We start from the raw sequence: 17,489 nt of genomic DNA, 5'->3' as shown, positions 1-17,489 counted from the left end.
GAAAAACAACCTTAATTGGTGTCTAATTTTACCCAGAGTAGAATAGATTGCATAGCCTTCAGAGGGACCCGACTGTATTCATTTGCTAATGACAGGCAACATTACTCAAGCTAAATTAGATTATCCATGCCCTCAGGCCATTTCTGTCAGGGTCATGTTGATGTTCTTCTCTAAAACAACGTCATCACTCACCGTACATGTTTGTCTCCATGGGGCCATCATTTCAGCCCGTTACACCAAGATGCTTTTGAGCGTCTACGTGAACCGGCGGTTATGCGATGTGGGATGGTTGATTGTGGATTAATGAGCACCGATTGAAAAGAAATGAGATGAGGTGGAAGGTACAAGGTCTGGCTGCAACACTGTAACAACAGCGCTCAACTTTGATGGAGAAATAAAGATGAAATCACACCAGCAAAGTCCTACATATCAGTTGTTGAAGTTTATATATATATACATATATATATATATATATATATATATATATATATACACACACACACACATACACATTTAGAGTATTCACCGCAATTTGTCTAATTTCTTGTCAAAACATTTTCTTTTCATTTGATGAAAGACAGATTTAGCATGTCAAGGCTTCAGGACATTTGGGTTACTCCAGACAGGTCGTATGGCAGCATTTAACGTTTTTATTGTGTATTTATTATTATTATTATTTCTTTAAATGTTGGAAAATTAGTCACCATTCAACACCTTTTGTGGATTAAAAATCTTCAATCAATGCTCCATCAGCATGAAGGTCAGTAGAGAATGATTGAATTATCATTTTTGGGTGACCTGTCCCTTTAAGACAATTAATAAATCTCATTTCAAGAAGAATTTTTGTCGTTATTACGAGCAAAACACATCCTGTTTAGACGAACAGATAATAACTAATATATACTCTGTCAAGAAAGACCTCTTGTTATAACGTTAAAACGTTGGTGTCCTGATTGACTTTTAAATTGATGGAACTTGAGAAGTTGAGGTGATGTTGTCATGATTCAAATTGACACACTAACGTTTTAAAGTTCGCATGGCTCGGAGGTGGCGTGGCCGTCTAGTGAACGAAGGGTTGCTGGTTTGATCCTCACTTCCCCGGGTGACCATGTTGAAGTGTCCTTGAGCAAGATACTGAACCCCTAAATGCTTCTGTTGGCCCTGCGACGAACTGGAGACCCGTCCAGGGTGAATCCCGCCTCTTGCACAGTGTCAGCTGGGATAGACCTCAGCCCCCCCACCTGCGACCCTGAACGGGTAAGCAGTATAGAAAATGGAGGGATGGCCATTTTAAAGTTATACAGTAATGTAGGTATTGCAGGGAAACTGTAACATTAATGAATATTTTACTTCATTTGATAACTTTTCATTATGTTATCAGATTAAAACAAACAGTTATCTGTTTTTTTTTTAACCCTACAAGAAATAAGCACAGTAATCTTCCGGTGCATTAACAAAACTTAGATTAGCAAGCAATTATTACAGTCCTTGGGGAAAAAAAAGACTCGACAGTGAAAAGTTAAGATAAAGAGTTTGCAAAACTGTAAAAAAAAAAAAAACAACAACAACAACTTACATTTCCATTTATAATTACTATTTATAAGATTACTGATCAAATAAATTGGGGGAAAAAAAAAATCCAGAATCCAAAACTCAGGTAAAATGTGTGATATCTCTAGTTTTTAGGGTCCCTAGTGAATCAATCGGGGGGAGGTCACTCCTGAGACTCAATTTTGGAGTCCAGAACCTGAAAGTCTGAGACAACATCATTGTAGGACACCCAGTATGCAATTTGGTGGTTCCAAAACCTGGACCTCAGAGTCCTGATCATCCCCGTGTGATCAAACCTTTGAAAAGCAGACCCATTAGACGGGGATGTTGTTGAATCAGCTGGGTGACTGACTGGATCAGGTGGCTTCTCTCTGAGGCTGAGTAACGGCTTTTTAACATTTTGATGTAAGAGCGCTGCCATCACCGTGACGCCGACTGATTTATTTCTCTGTCACAATGTGGAGACTCGGCAGCCGAAGTGGCTCATTGATCACCGGGAGAAGAAAGCGATTCAGTCTTATGCAGCCGAGCTGAAGGACCGGTCAGGACTCAATAGAAGGTCAGAAACTCAAACAACGCTTCAATCAACGCTCCTCAGTGCGAAACAAGATAGGCTTTAGATTTCTGAGTGTTATCATTTGCATGCTGTTGAACTTTCAGGTTTATGCATGATTTTTTTGGGAAGAAATCACCACTAAAGCACAACATTATAACCCTGATTTTGTTTATTTGTCTATGTACAGTATGTTTTTTGGTAGTAATTCAAATATGACAATGGAAATTGAATCTGAACTGGAATGAAACAATAAACAAAGGCACTCTTCTACCCAATATAAAATAAGGACAAAACAGTAAGCTTTCCTTTTTTTTAAGGTGTTTAACTTATATAGCATCAAATTAGCACCTTCCCCCTGAACATCCAAAGATGACAATGTGCTTGTTTTATAGCAATAGGTTACTCCCATAAATAAATAGAAGCGCATATTAGAATGTACAGCGGCTGCTTACATGCATCAGAAAATATAATTTCTTCTCCTAAAATACAAACCGTACTTCACCAAACAGAATATCAAATAGACTGATAACAGAAAAGCCACTGTCTGTTTATCTGGATATAAAACGGTAAACTGAATTGACCACATCAGTATTTGAGACTCAGTAATAATAATAATAATAATAATAGTAATAATAATAGTGATAATAATGATAATAATCCTCTGTACATGTCTTAAACATTTAAGGTTGTTTTTTTTATTGTATACTTTTATAAATGTTTCTTTACATTACAAACAACTGATGGCTTTCTTTTATAGCCGGATACATGAAGTGGTATTTCTAAGGGAATAACAAACACGCTAATTACGATCAAATACGGTTGTATGGTTGAATGAGCTCCTTTGCTAAACCAGAACCAGCTGAATAGCCCTACCGCAAAAACAAAAATAAAAATAAAATAAAAACCCACCCCAGCTGTGTGTTTGGGTTTTTTTTTGTGTGTGTGTTTTTTTAAGGGAGTACAAACATTCAAGATTTTCAAAATACAATAACGGCGTTTGTTGAAATCTTTTAATCACCAGGTTTATCTTCTATCACTGCTCCTTTCCACGGAAGGGAGAGGACCTCAAAAGCGTTTCCTGAGAGAACTGAAAGAGCAGTGATGTGGGTGTGCAGGATGGTTATTCGAGTCACAGATGCACTTGCAGACAGCTCCCTCTGCCTCTGTCCAGGTCCTCTGTTTGACATGAGGGTGGGGGGGTGGGGGGTGGTAGAGGTGTAGGATAGGTACTCCAGATGGACTCACAGGCGGTGTGAAAGACAGACGGCCTCGCTCTCATCCTTATCTGTGAATGTTAGACTCCCTTCAGAGAGACAAATAGAAGAGGAAGTCCTGACTGGTGCCTTTTCACAGTTCTGAGTCCCTCTTTTTTTTCTTTACACGTCCACGAGGGTCTCTTGTAGAAGGATGGTAGACTGATATGGGAGCGAGGAAAACAGCAAGTGGCACCAAACTTAGTCGTGGTACAATCTTAAATACTAAACGTTCAAAACATTTGCTAGTGTACACGTGAGAAAAGATCATTTGAGTTTGTTTTAAAGGCCATATATTCTGCAGAAAGACCTGTGATTAGACTATAAGGCAAAGATGAGGTTCATAGCAACTTCACACACAAATGGAACAAGTTGTACATGTTATTTAGCACCTTATTATATAATTTACAGGTAGGATACTGCTGATTGGCACACCTCAACGCTCCACTCTCACCCACTACTGGGGTGACTGGCAATGATCCACACACATCTGGGCAAGCCGAAAGACGACACTGATTTTGGCTACAGCACAAACGACGCTAACGCTGATCTGCTTTGGTGATCTCTAAAAGCAGAAACAAGAGAAAAGAACTACTGGCTCTTTCGCAGTTCATCTTGTCTTCCTCTCTCGGTCCGTTCAGAAGAGAACCGTTTGAAACTCTCACTGTTGTGCCGTTCACACGGGTGTGGTCCTGCGGTTCACCCCGTCCTTTAAATCGTTAGGGAAACAGTTATGGACTTGTAGGAACTCGGCAGCCGCTTCCCGTTCGGGGCTGTATGTGTTCTCAGTCACGCTGTCCCTAGCCAGGGCGTACATGGAAAGCTCGTCTAAGGGTCCGCTGGAAGATGGCGCCCCCTTCAGTCCCACCACAGGTGAGTTCTCCCGTGAAGCCTCTGTGGAGTGAGAGCTCGCGTGCGATGTCCGCCGGCGGTAACGGAAGCTTGGTATCCTGGAATACGGGGAAGAGGAAGAGAGTGAGTGGATGAACTCGCGTCGCGCCCTCCAGCGAACTTCCTTGTTCTTCTCAATGTAGATGTTGATGGCGAGGACAGCCACGGTTTCGGCAACGATGAAAGAGAGGGCACCGAAGTAGAACGACCAACCGTAGGAGTAAGTGTACTTCTTGTCGTCGTCACGTTTGTCATTTGGGTCTCCAGCGTTGCTGGAGATGTAGACAATGATGCCGATAATGTTGCTCAGACCTGATAAAGAGGAGAAAGAAAGACGTGAAAATCAAAGAGAAAAAGAGAGAGAAGGCAGAACGTGGAAAGGTGGCGATCGTGAGTCCCTGAAGCAGCCAATCATTGCCGTCCTCTCATCACCACAGAGCGCCGAAACGACACGACTCCTCGTTCTTTATGGGCGAAGTGCACCTTTATGATTGCAACTTTATGATGCCACCTCTAACATACTTCGATTTCGAACCCCAGAACTCATTTAAAGCTGCATTTCTTCATGACAAACCCTCATTCCTCTCGCAAGAGGTGCAGCCAAAAGCTTCATTCTCAGGCTCACCTGCAGCTACGAAGAGAATGCCAGCGCTGAGGAGGACGTTGTTGGTCTTGTTGGTGACTCTGCCAACCCCTACGCACAACCCACCCAGCATGAGCAGGATGGTGCTGAGGATGGGGAACACGCTGGAGGCTCGTACGATCCCTGCATGGAGACAGAGACCAGTCACTTCAAATAGTCCTTGCACGGAGTTTATTATTTCCTAGTAACGACTCTCAATACTCTTCTCTACACTTTAGTTTTTCATCTAATTAAATCCTTTGTAGCAAAAAAAAAAAGAAGATTAATGAGTTCATCTTGGTAACGTCAACCAATTCATTGTGAAACAAATTTACAAACGTTTATTAAGAAAAACATCAATCTATTCATCCATCTTCTTCCGCTTATCCTGTTAAGGGTCGCGGGGGTCTATAGATTATCCCAGCAGCGGTCAGGCGAGAGGCGGGGTTCACCCTGGACAGGTCACCAGTCTATCACAGGGCCAACACATAGAGACAGACAACCATTCACACTCACAGTCACACCTACAGTCAATTTAGAGTATCAATCAGCCTCGTCCCCTCTTGATGTCTTTGGACTGTGGGAGGAAGCTGGAGTACCAGAGAGAACCCACACAGGAACAGGGAGAACATGGAGACTCCACACAGAAAGATCCACTTCCCAACCCGGGGTTCGAACCCAGAACCTTCTTGCTGTGAGGCCACAGTGCTGACCACTGCACCACCGTGCCGCCCGAAGAAAAACATATTTGCGATATTTAAAATAAAAAAGGACTCTTTAATAATAATAATCTGTATGCAGACCTCTAACCTCCTCGCCCGTCTAGTTTTGAGAACTCCATTACCATTAATACTTCAGGGCCTTGTTGTGACAAAGCTTTGCTAATCAGCTGTGGGATGCAACAAGAGCTCTCGATGACTATCACCTCCCCTGAAATGAATCACTGTGCCATTTTACATTTTTTAAGGATGGAGGAGCCCATTCAACTGCGAAATCTTTTATTAGGCCATCCTTTCATTCAGTCTGGCTATTGGACTGAGGTTGAACTTTGTCCTAAGTCCATTAAATCTTCTTTGTTCTTTCTCAGTTTAATAGGGAGATACTGAATTGGTTTGTGCCTCAAACAAAGGTCCTCTGCTGATTGAATGTTCTATTTCATATCAGTCTAATATGTATGAGCACTGCTGTTTCGTTTTAATCCCTTCCAATGAGGTTGTATTGTAGTGTATTTGTCAGCAGGATTAAAACTAGCAGTCATGTCTGTGAAAATGTGGAGAAATTCATTTATGTCTTCCATGATAATATCTATAAATTGATGACTTTGTGTGGATTCTGGTAAAATTCTATTTCAGAGTCATAATTGGTCTTGGCAGAGGTGTTGAGAGCACTTCTAGTTTGATCAGTGTTCAAAGTAGAATTCCTTGAATTTAAAAGCTTTAAACTGTTGGGTTTTTGTTTTAAACAATTTTCCCACGCAGCCCAAATTTTCAGCCGCAGGAAGACATGTCACCACATTTTAAAGTAAACAGCTCAGAATATCTTTCTTCACTTCACTCACACAGAAAGGAGAAATGAGCTGAAATGCAAATAAGCTTCAAATCCTGCAACCAAACTAATTAAAACATAAAGAAAATAATGAACTATGGGTTGTGTGTGCTGCAAGTAATATTTTATTTTTAGAAACTTGATTAGTCTACATTTCTGGGGGAAAAAAGTCTTTTAAGTTTTCTTTTAAGGTGTCGGAACTCACTGAGAAGTAAGTCAAGAATGAAACCCATTAAAACCAATCAAAGCTCTTGTTCAGACGAATGAACGAATGAGGATAAAATAGGATGAAATCAAAAAAACCTGGACAAGTTGCACCAAGACGATAAGGGGCGAGCACTTACGCAGCAGGTACTCTGAACTGTCGGTGTCGTAGTCATTGTCGTCAGGGAAATGGTTGATCATGTAACAGCTGCCTTGATTGATACCTGCAGGACAAAGACACGTCAATTATGAATCATAACTTTTCAAATCAAGGTGCTCGTAAACGTGAGACTTGACGTTCGGGGCAAATAAGTTGCAGCCTCAGTTGCTCCGAAACGACCGACCTGCTCGTGAAATTTCTTAGATAAAGCGTGAAGCTTCTCTTCTGATGACCCTCTGACTGTTAGTTCATGTTCTAACAGTGTAAAGGTAAAGGTGAGACAAGAGCTGCAGCCTTTAGAAGTGATGCACAGAAATACTTGAAATATCTGAATCCATTTTCTTGCAGAGAGGAAGAAAATATTGATACCACAAGGTTAGAGTAGATGCGTGCATATCAACAAAATCTCAGATGCAAAAATCAACAAACTGCAACAACATAAGGACGAGCTGCCATGGAGCATTGAGAAATGTGTGATTTGAAGATAACACCAGCAGCTGGCTAACTTGGTATAACCTGCACCGAGAGGAACTGAAAATAAACAGAGAAGTAAAGCTCCACAGACACGTCAGAAACCACAGAAGGTTCCAGAGAAAACGAATGGACTCCCTGTGTATTCAACTGAGTTGTGCACCAGACCTATCGATGTGGAGAGGGTATGCTAGCAAGGAGGCTAGTATCTTTAGCACATGTCTTGAAGTGATACGTCACTCCAAAAGGTGTATTTTGCTTTTCAAGTTCATATAAATAGGTGTGTTGAGCTCACAGATGTTATGAATGCTGCGTCACTGTGACTCCAGAATGCAGACAGGGCCAGTCGCATATTTAGCTTGAAGCTAATGGTGCCTCGTGGCCAACAAACACAAGCAACAGATTAACTTGTCTGTTTTGCACTAAAATCAAAATGTTTGTGATTTACTGCGCATGTAGCTGGATAAAGAAGAACTGGCTTATAACCGATGATGGTATTTAGTTATTGAACTGACATTTCTGGAATGCGTTACCACAGTTGGTGGCTACAGGACACCATTAGCTATAAGCTAAATACATGTGGCTGGATCTTTCTGCATTTTGGAGTCCAAAGTACAAATGCAAAGGTGAAAAAATAGTTTTGTGGGCTCAAGGCACCTAACTATATGTGAAATACACACCCTAGGTGAAGCAGTGATTAAGGTGCTATTATGTATTTTTAATAAAACCATATTTTTTTTGTCTTGTCCTTATTCTGTGCTGCTGTATGGATTAAACTGGATTTATAAACATATTACACATCTTATATTAACTCATTACCCTCCCTACACTCTCCACTTCCAAGCATGAAATGAAACTTGAACCGTTGACCTTCATTTTCCAAAAGTACATTCAGACAAGAATTGTTGTTGACAGCAAACTGCGTCCACCGTGAAGGCTGCGATATAAAAAACACAGCTCGGTGCACACATACCGAGGAGGAAAAAAAACACAACGATGTAACAAGGGGTTGTTGTTGTTGCTCTATAACAACTGTATCAGCTTTATAATTCAGCTTGTCCCCATCCAGCAGTGCTGGGAGGTTTTAATGCCTGGGTGAGTTAGAATGGAATGGCGGGTGAGAAAGAGAGAGGAAGAGCGAGAGAGAGCGAAAGGTTAAGCCCGTAGCTGTAATTGAGCCTGCGTATAAACAATACCTTGTCTAGAAGGAAAGCAGTAAGGGGTAGGGGGTTAATGGTTGTGCGCAGTAATGCTGGAAGCTCTCTAGCTATTCATTTTCCATTTGAGCTGTAAATACCACCAACACTTTAGTCATTCTGCACACAACACCCACTTGATTAAAGGTGAGCTGCGTGTAATTTGCATACTTTCGCATGAACATATCCACTCCGTGAGCGTGTGTGTGTGTGTGTGTGTGTGTGTGTGTAGGAATGAGTGACGATACCGGTGACACACAGACACCTGTCAACCCCATTTCCCACGCACCTGAGGGTGAGCCGAGCCACCATCATGGTCTGTGAACATCTTTTAAGGGCAGGCATGGCTTCCATTAACTAGGTCTGCTGCTTAATAAGGGACATCAAATTAATTAGTGTCATATCAAATGGAGCACAAGTTTCTGTGTCTAGTCGCTGATGGAAAAAGGGGCTACAGACTATTTTAAGCTGCTATGTGAGAATTTGTGCCTTGTGAAAAAACACAGCTGGCTCATGTGGTTAGATTAAGAATAGCGGATAACAAAAATACAAACACCTTTTCTGCCCTGATAATTGCATTGTAAATCATGCTGCAGCACCAAAATGTGCTTCCTTTTGATTTGGTTATATCTGTTCTACCAAACTGAAATGTCAAATTGCTTTTACATTTTTAAAAGCAGCACACGTCTAACTGTGAAGTCAAGATTAATTTGGATTTGAGATTAATATTCTCCATTCTATGTTTGCAGCCCAGCATCTCCTGCCTGTCTGACGCCTCGGTCTTGTCCCTGGTGTGTGTTTGTGTTTGTGTGTGTGAGAGAGAGAGAGAGCGAGAGAGAAAGATGAAGGACAAAAGAAATAGAAATAATATTGCCGCTGTTTGGGAATGGGATTATAAGCAGAAGATTCCATGCAGGTGATTTATGGGTGACAGTAATCAGCTCCATGTGTATCTTTGTAGTGTGTGTGTGTGTGTCTTTGTGAAAATGAAATATATTCTGAACAGTGACTGCCTTGGAGGGAGGAGGAACGAAGTGCAGATTAAAGAGAGGGAGCAGGTACACGGAAATGAAACAACAAAAGCACAGAGAGCAGGGGAATGATGATGGAGATGGAAAGAGATAGGAGGCCACATTAGAGCTGGGGGGTGGGGGGGGCTGGGGTCAGTTGAAGAGAAATCAGGAAAGGTAGAGGGAACGTTAAAGGGTAAAATGTGGATGAAGCTATAAGAACCTCTCCCAGCATTTGGCCTCGTTATGACATTTAAACACAGGTGTAACTGAGGAAGTTAATCACAGCTGAATTCTATTTAGTATCACAGACATCCCAGTTAGTCAGCATGCACAATACCAGTACCAGCTCATTGGAACAGGACCATAATTAATGTTATCATTTACACCTGCGTTTACTCTGGAAGGCCATGTCACAGCAGGGTAAACACAAGTGTAACTGATGACACTAATTATGGTCCGGTTCTATCTAGTGTTGCGGCTTTTTCAGAGAGCACAACGTGCACGATCCCAGCACTCCGGCCCACCTAAATGGAACAGGGCCATAATTAATTGCTTATTATGTCCACCTGTGTTTACTATGGCCAACAGCGCAAGCTGTGAAAATGAAGCTTCAAGAGTTGAAGGAGAGCTGTGGAACTGAGGTATTGTGAATAATACATCTAATTATATTTATTAAAACAAAACAAAAAAATGACATAACTTTTGTTTATGCTCACATCCACACATCTCTGAAAACAAAGACCTTTGAAAGCGTTGCTGAGCCTGTATGAGTCTGCTAACTCAACTCCGGGGTTGCTTTGTTGCGTGGATGGGAAACTGTAGACTTGTAGAATTTGGACGCCGATGTCATTCAGTCTCAACAAGTCTGGAACCGACTTATCATTTGACTCTTACCTTCACAACAAAGGAGAAAACTTTAATGTGGGCTCAAAGTACATAAACACTTGTGTGTGTTTTCAGGCAAAAAAAAACAAAAACAGGGATTATGTTAAATTCTATTTTTATATGTAAACCTACTGGAGTGGATGTAGCCTGAATAAACATGTAAAGAATCAGACAAACACGCGGAACGTTTTGGTTGTAATGTAGAAAAATAGAAACATTTGGAGGGATTGTTACGGGGTGTTAAAGTGACAAACTGGAAATTTAGCTTACACAGTCAACACGTCGCATGAGAAATAACAGGGTTTAACTGGAGTTGTGAAGCAACATGCTGAGCATCTCCTCCTCTTTTCCATGGCAACCCCTGTTAGTCCTTAATAAGCTCATTTACATAAACATCATAGGAGGATGCTTTTGACATCCTCATTGTATTTTGAAACAGCACTTCCTTGTCAAACCCCCTCCTCTATATGACAGCAAACACAAATGGACACCTAAGCTTTCGGTATACACACACACACACACACACACACTGCTTTGGAAGCAGCTGTCACAGCTGCAGTGCCCGAGGCGATAGGATGATTGTGATGAACATCGTCATTATTTTGAGTTTACGCAGCTCAGCCAATAAGGCGGCGGCCTCGCTGGAATACTCCGTTGTCTCATCAAGTCCAACACTTGCTCGCACCGGCATCCCTAGCCATACAGTACATGTGATACATGCCCTCACTTCCTCATCTTCACACTTCGACTGCTCTGCAAATAGATTGATGAATAGACCCATCAAAAGTGATGTTAATATTGTGTTTGACTGGAGCTGTGCAGCCTCCAGTGGGCGATACTCTTTCAGCTACGCCCCATCGAAGAGATTTACAGCAAACAGGAGTAGAAACAACCTGCTGTGTTTTTATTCTCCTTCCTGCTGCTTTCTACGATGAAATCTGTGGTTTACAGCTCGCGGAATGATCCGATTTTATAAAGCTGTAACAGCGTCTTTACCGGGAGCTCTGTATCAAAGGCTCACACAAGCTTAACTATACATGTATATATTACTGTGAATGCAGGACACAAGATAAAAGCATCAAGTAAGGATGAAGAAAAGCAATTTGGCAAAAACATCAGTGACTCAGAGTTGATATGACTGACAGTCAATTAATTAAACTGTCACCAAGCACATTTCTGAAGGAAAGCCTGTCGCACGTAAAAATCTACATATGTGATGGAATCTAATCATATGTGTTGTTTGAACCAGAGCAGAATTAAACAGGAGGTTCATGTTCATATATTGGAGAGGGGAAAAAAAAAAAACCAGACACTGCTACTTCTGCTCAAGTCAAAGCTCAGTAAAGATGACCTATTTTCACACAGTATCAGGAGACGGCAAGAAAACTTTATTAAACTGTGAAGAGAAGAGAAGAGAAGAGAAGAGGAATTAAAAGCATCAAAAATTAAAATGGGTTTGGCGTGAATATGAGGTTCATTAAAAAATGCAGATAGGCAGACGAGACAGCCATGTGGCAGATAAAAGATGATGCGAGCGAAGCGATTAAGAAAAGAGAATGAGCACCGAGCGGAGGACAGACTGAATGAGGTGGAGGAAGTTGTCGCCTGCTGGCTAATTAGTGCCCCCACATGGCTTCCCAGTCATTGTGTTTAAATTAAATTACAACCTTGTTCACACTGCAGGTAAATCTGAATTAAAATCAGACATAAAATGCAAGTGGTGAGATTTGAATTGTTGTCAACACATTGCCAGTCTATCTATTAGACGTGAATACAACATAGTAAACAGAGAAATGAGTTGAGAGTGACACTAACAAGACTTGGCCCAGATTCAGACTGCCAGCCTAAATCTGTTTTTTTGGCGTGTCCAGATTGTATCCAGATTGACATTAGACATTTGAACAACAAAACATGGGAAATTTGATTGCCGCTCATATGTTTCAAACCAAATTTGAAGGTGGTTTTCCATCTGATCTCGATCACATTCCTACGGATTTGTTTCAGGCCTGCTCCCACTTGGTAAACTGTACTGTGTCCCAGCATGATTGCCCCCACTGTCTGGTTCATTTTACAAGTGTGCGCTTGGGCAGAGAAACGGGCTTCAGCACGGTGCGTTTGCGTGTGGTGATGAACGTGGACAGCAGCTGAACCACAGGGCTGACTGGGACAGATGGAGGATATGACGAGCGACGCTGCAGCGTGACGAGGGCATGGTATGTATCTATATCCCGCCAGACACTCACCTGCCACTCGTTAGCTGGAACCAACCTACAGTTTATGGATCCAAAACTCAGAACATGGTACAATGTCTGCTACAATGTGTAGCGTACAGAGCCTGACGTGATTGGACAGTCAATCCCATTCTGACCAAACGCTGTCTTGAAATATAACAAAAAATCTGTGATTTTCCCAACTAAATACCCGACTCCTACAGCTCAGTGATGATGTAAGCACGCTCGGACGAGTGAGGAGGTGGGGAGCCAGACTCGGGACACACCAAGTGCATTTTTTCTTTTTTCAAGCTCTCCAATGTCCCATGACCTAGGAATGCCAAATCACTGCCAGATATCAGTACGAGATGGGACGTAAAGGACAACCCCCCCACTTTTTTAGACGTTTATCCCATCCTATATTATATTTGAATACATATGAAATTCAAAATGCATTTTTCACATACTTAACTAATCAGCAAGCAATTCATCCAACTAAGCTTTCCTGGCTGTTGCTCCTCCCCCTCTGTTGCTCTGGGTAGCATCAGCACCACATGCCTCCTCCATCACACGCGGAGTCATCGCCCGCATATTTTCACCTGACGGTGAGGAGTATCGTATAAAAAAAAGTGTGGAACCCACACAACAGGTGCCTGAACAGACCAGTGGAGCTGCTGGTAAAATTGACCAGACATGCAGACATGGCAAATGATGTCTACAGTATATGGATGCTCAACCAAGCTGGAGGCAACAGGAGAAACTGAACCAGGGGCCCCCATGTTGGTAGGCAACACAATGCATTGCTGCTGATCACATCACTTTCAAGTAAAAGCGTGGACAGAGAAGCAAATCAGATTTGTCAGCCTGAACAAGGTCTCTCTCTCTCTCTCTCTCTCTCTCTCTCTCTCTCTCTCTCTCTCTCCATATACATAGTTTATTTATTTTCTTTTTCTGTCCAGACTGTCTAAAATTAATCTGAATGCCTGAATGCCAAAAATCTGATTGGGGTTTGACAGTTTGAACCCGGTGCTCAGCTTGACTTCGTACACATGCCCACACACGCCCACACACGCCCATAGCTACCCCCTTTTTATTTTACTCAACTGGCCCACGAAATAGTAACAATATGCAGCAGAAATGACACTTCCCTCATCTCTAACGTCAGTCCCACACAGGCTGGGATGTTTACTGTAAATATCATCCTGCTAATTGGATTATTCATTATCTTATGTCTCAGTCTCATGAGCTGTTTTTATTTACTTCAGTCACACATAAGCAACAGCCTCTCATGCATAGACGATTGTGAAGCAAATGGAATGCACTGGAAGCAGAGAGCTAGCCAGGCTTCACAATATCCACGTAGGGTGATGATCGGCTGTTGTGAACGTATATGATTTCGTAAATGACCTCACTGTAAAGTCATTTACTCTGTTCCTTGACTTAAATGTCAAATGGCCTGCTGGAGAGGAGCTTGTTGAAACGCTAAAACACATTCACCGGTTTCTGCCAAGTGTGTTACAGCGACATGTCGTCACTGACAGAAAGACATGTTGTCGTTGCAATCTGTTCAGTCGAGTCCGCTGATGTTTTCCCCAGTAGCTGTGAAACACACATAGCCGTCCCTGTCAATAACCTAGTGTGTTTGTCATAATGGCCAGAGGGGTGTGTGCGTGTGTGTGTGTGTGTGTGTTTTTGTGTGAAGGAGGGTTGGAGGGGGTTGAGTCTTCCTTCCATGTCTTCTCCTCTGTACTTATAAGTCTCCATGACAACAGAGCCATCGTCCACTAGCTTGTAGCTTTAGGCAGAGGCACAGAAGTGAAACTATTAGGAGAGGAGAGAATGACGGCTGGCGTTTGTGTAAATCGTGCCTTTATTTTAAAGATGAAAAGAAGAGATGGTTTTTGTCACCAAATCAAGCTACTGCCATTAATCCCATTTCATTAGTTAGTCAGCATGTTGGTGGCAAATCATACTGGATATGTTATAATTTAGAGTCATTTCAATGGGTCTTATTAATATAGAGGCAGCTGCCCAGTTGATGACTCAATACACAGCAATTATTAGAACATTTTGGACACTTTTGAGTCTTCACTTAATACACCCAACAGCAACGAACTCAAGGTTCTCTCTGGGAATGAACCGATCCCGTGTGTTTCAGTGGATGCTGTATGCTAACTGCTGGGGCAGTTAACAAAACAGGTTCATTTTAATGGTATCTGATGAATACAAAACTAGAAGAATGGTGTAATTAAGGCTGCAATTAGCATGAGGGCTTTAACACAAAAGCTTTATGATTCGATGTCCACCTTCTGCCTTACGTTCATGCTTTTTGCTCCAGAAATAAAGGAGGCTCTTCATCCTCTGTTCCTGTCTGGAACACAATGTGCCTTTATTTGGGGGTGGACACCCCCTCTGACACTTCCAGTTATCTCATCGTGAGAATAAAATTTGACTTTGGAAAGCAAAACAAAACAACAGTTTGTTGCTACTGCACATATACTTCCAGTAAGTGTCATAAGATTTATGTTTTGTTTCCAAATGCAGGTGTTTTGTTCTTACTTGCAAGCCTGTCTGCATCAATCACTGCGTCATGACATATGCTAGAGAAATTTAAAACACACACACACACACACACACACACACACCCAGTCACATCGACTCATTCACTGATAGCCGAGGAGAGAAGTCGAGGAGGGAAGCAAGACCGGAAGGAAGACTGGTCAATGAGCGAGCGTCTGTCTGTATTAAGACGTCACCGTGAGCGCACCTTATCTTCAAACATCAAATGCATAAACCTTAAAAAAAGAAACTCCTTCAATTTAACTGAAAAGATGGAAATTTCATATCAACCTCATACCCTTGACAAAATAGATTATCAATATTTGTTTTGCCCCCCCCCCCCCCCCCTTTTTTGTGTTGCTTGGACATGACGTGAACTCAGAGTCATCTATTTTTAAATCACTGGGCATGTTTCCATAGCAATTTCAGGGATGTTGCCAAGCAACCACTTTTGATACAATGAAGACATGAATGAAAGTAGACTAATAGCGCGCATATTTGGCAGCCACCGCAAAAGTGAATCAGCTCAGACACGCAGGTTTGGCAACCGCGTTCTCCCAACACAACTGCACCGTCGAACAAGGTCACATGTAACAGTTGGCAGCAGGAGTTGAGCGCGTACCGTTTGGTCCTGTCTGATTCGTTACCCGGGCCTGTATTCGAACCCGTACCTAACACAAACGTCGGAAAGTTGCGGTTCACGAGGTCGGTGTTCGTTCTTCTGGTGGTGTCTCTTTTCATTGATGGCGACATGAGGTGTGCGTAAAAGCAGTGCGTCCTTTGGTGCGCACGGACGTCTGCGCTCACCGACGAACAAGACAATCTTCTCCGGGAAGAAAAGATATTTTAAACTTGCACGAACATATCATAAAATAGCACCGAATGGTGAAATACCAGGTGGTTTCATGGAGCACCAGAGTCAGAGCAGAACAGGTGGGGGGCTTACCCTCAATACAGCAGATCCTCCACAGCCCAGAGTGGGTAAGATCGCCCTTCTTGCTTTTGGGCTGTGACTGGGTCTCGTCCGTGGTTGCATTTGTGCCGTTGCAGATGTACGCCCGCGAATAGAGCCAGTAGTCCGTGCCGATGGCGATGGTCATCAGGCTGAAGGCAGCAAAAGCCCCCACGGTGGCCAACAGCGTTTGAACCCCGCGGTCACACCAAGCCATGGCGCTTCATACTAGTCCACACGCTCACCGGTCCAGCATGCACGCACCGGAGCGCGTCAGGGCGCGGATCCTTTGATCATACTTGTTGGAGCTGCGTTCACTCGAGCTGAAACAGGAGTATTTGAGAGTAATCTGCTTGAGAGGTTCACCTGATGTGCAGAAACAACCGGTTGCTGGCGTGAGGACATCAGTTGCGCCCATTCCAGATTCCCCACACACGTCTAAAGAGCGCAGGACAGCACGACAAAAGCATCGTGCACTGGTTCAGACAACTCCGCACCTCTTTGTACCAAAACACTTTTCTCTGTTCCTACATACGTCTCTGTTCAAAACCAATTCAAAAGGACTACGTCAATAGCTGTTAAGTGAGACCCCACCCTCACGAAATCTCACCAATGGAGGAGATGAGCAGGAAAGAACGAAAATGAGTGAACAACTCGGTGACATTAGAATAAACAACTCCAACGGTTGTTTTTTTTCAAATAAAAAAACAGCTTAAAATCAGTGAGATATTTGAAAGAAATATTCAAATGTCCATCATCATTTTCATCATCATCATCATCATCATCATCATCATCATCATCATCTCCCAGCTGTGTCCTGTCAGCTGCCACGAGGGTGAGAGAGGGGAGGTGCGCGTGTAATCACTGCACAGGTCCTCCTCTGTGGTGCACGGACGCCAAACAAGCAGCCCCCCGTGGAATAGACCGTTAAAAAAGCAATTAGATGCTCGCCGAGTGCGTGTTCCCAAGCATGCTGTAAATCACCCCAGACTGTCGACGTAGACACACAGACAGACAGATGGATAGATAGACAGATATTTTCCTCTAAATACAGATAACAAGACTCTATATTGTGCATTTTGGGTGTATCGAATGCTCATTTCACGCGACAAAATCCAGCTTATGCCATTTAAAATAGTCTATTATATATTAAACAGTTAAAACGTTTTATCATCCAATTTATATTCATAAAAGCAAACATCGTGTGTGTGTGTGTGTGTGTGTGTGTGTGTGTGTGTGTGTGTGTGTGTGTGTGTGTGATTCCAAAGTCCTGCTGTCTGTTGTCTGGCAACTGGCCACATCTGAGTGTTCAATTGTTTTATTAAATATCAGGAAAAGTGTATCCATTTTTTCTTTCATTTAAAAAAAAAAGAATCTTTCTGTGGTGTGACAAAGTGTTTTTTTCCCTTTCTGAATGTTTG

At 42.5% G+C, this 17,489-nt stretch overlaps 1 protein-coding gene across 2 annotated transcripts; it reads right to left on the bottom strand.

Annotated features, from left to right (window-relative positions):
- Positions 1 to 2,272: 2,272 nt before the first annotated feature.
- On the bottom strand, positions 2,273 to 16,589 carry LOC147245210 (voltage-dependent calcium channel gamma-4 subunit-like). 2 transcript variants are annotated; one of them, XM_086185485.1, is made up of 5 exons: positions 16,063 to 16,589; positions 6,763 to 6,846; positions 4,877 to 5,017; positions 4,026 to 4,563; positions 2,273 to 3,925 (listed from the first exon to the last, which is right to left on the bottom strand). In XM_086185485.1, the coding sequence occupies exons 1-4, from the start codon at positions 16,283 to 16,285 to the stop codon at positions 4,037 to 4,039; spliced, it is 975 nt and encodes a 324-aa protein (XP_086041611.1). In that variant the 5' UTR covers positions 16,286 to 16,589; the 3' UTR covers positions 2,273 to 3,925; positions 4,026 to 4,036. The 2 variants fall into 2 exon arrangements, with proteins under 2 accessions (XP_086041611.1, XP_086041610.1); XM_086185484.1 differs by having other exon boundaries at positions 2,273 to 4,563.
- Between the last annotated feature and the right edge of the window lie 900 nt (positions 16,590 to 17,489).

Source organism: Aulostomus chinensis, chromosome 18, assembly GCF_037954235.1.
Source record: "Aulostomus chinensis isolate RoL2024-O1b breed Wild chromosome 18, RoL_Achi_v1.0, whole genome shotgun sequence".
Classification (NCBI taxonomy): Eukaryota; Metazoa; Chordata; class Actinopteri; order Syngnathiformes; family Aulostomidae; genus Aulostomus; species Aulostomus chinensis.
Note: the sequence above shows the minus strand (reverse complement) of the source record. Positions and strands in the feature narration are given on the sequence as shown.

Excerpts from the sequence above, each read along its gene's own strand:
- LOC147245210 (XM_086185484.1), bottom strand. The coding sequence starts at position 16,285 with ATGGCTTGGTGTGACCGCGGGGTTCAAACGCTGTTGGCCACCGTGGGG. Across the intron at positions 5,018-6,762 it reads CAGTTCAGAGTACCTGCTGC|GGATCGTACGAGCCTCCAGC; the intron begins GTAAGTGCTCGC and ends GTCTCCATGCAG. Across the intron at positions 4,564-4,876 it reads CATTCTCTTCGTAGCTGCAG|GTCTGAGCAACATTATCGGC; the intron begins GTGAGCCTGAGA and ends CCTCTTTATCAG.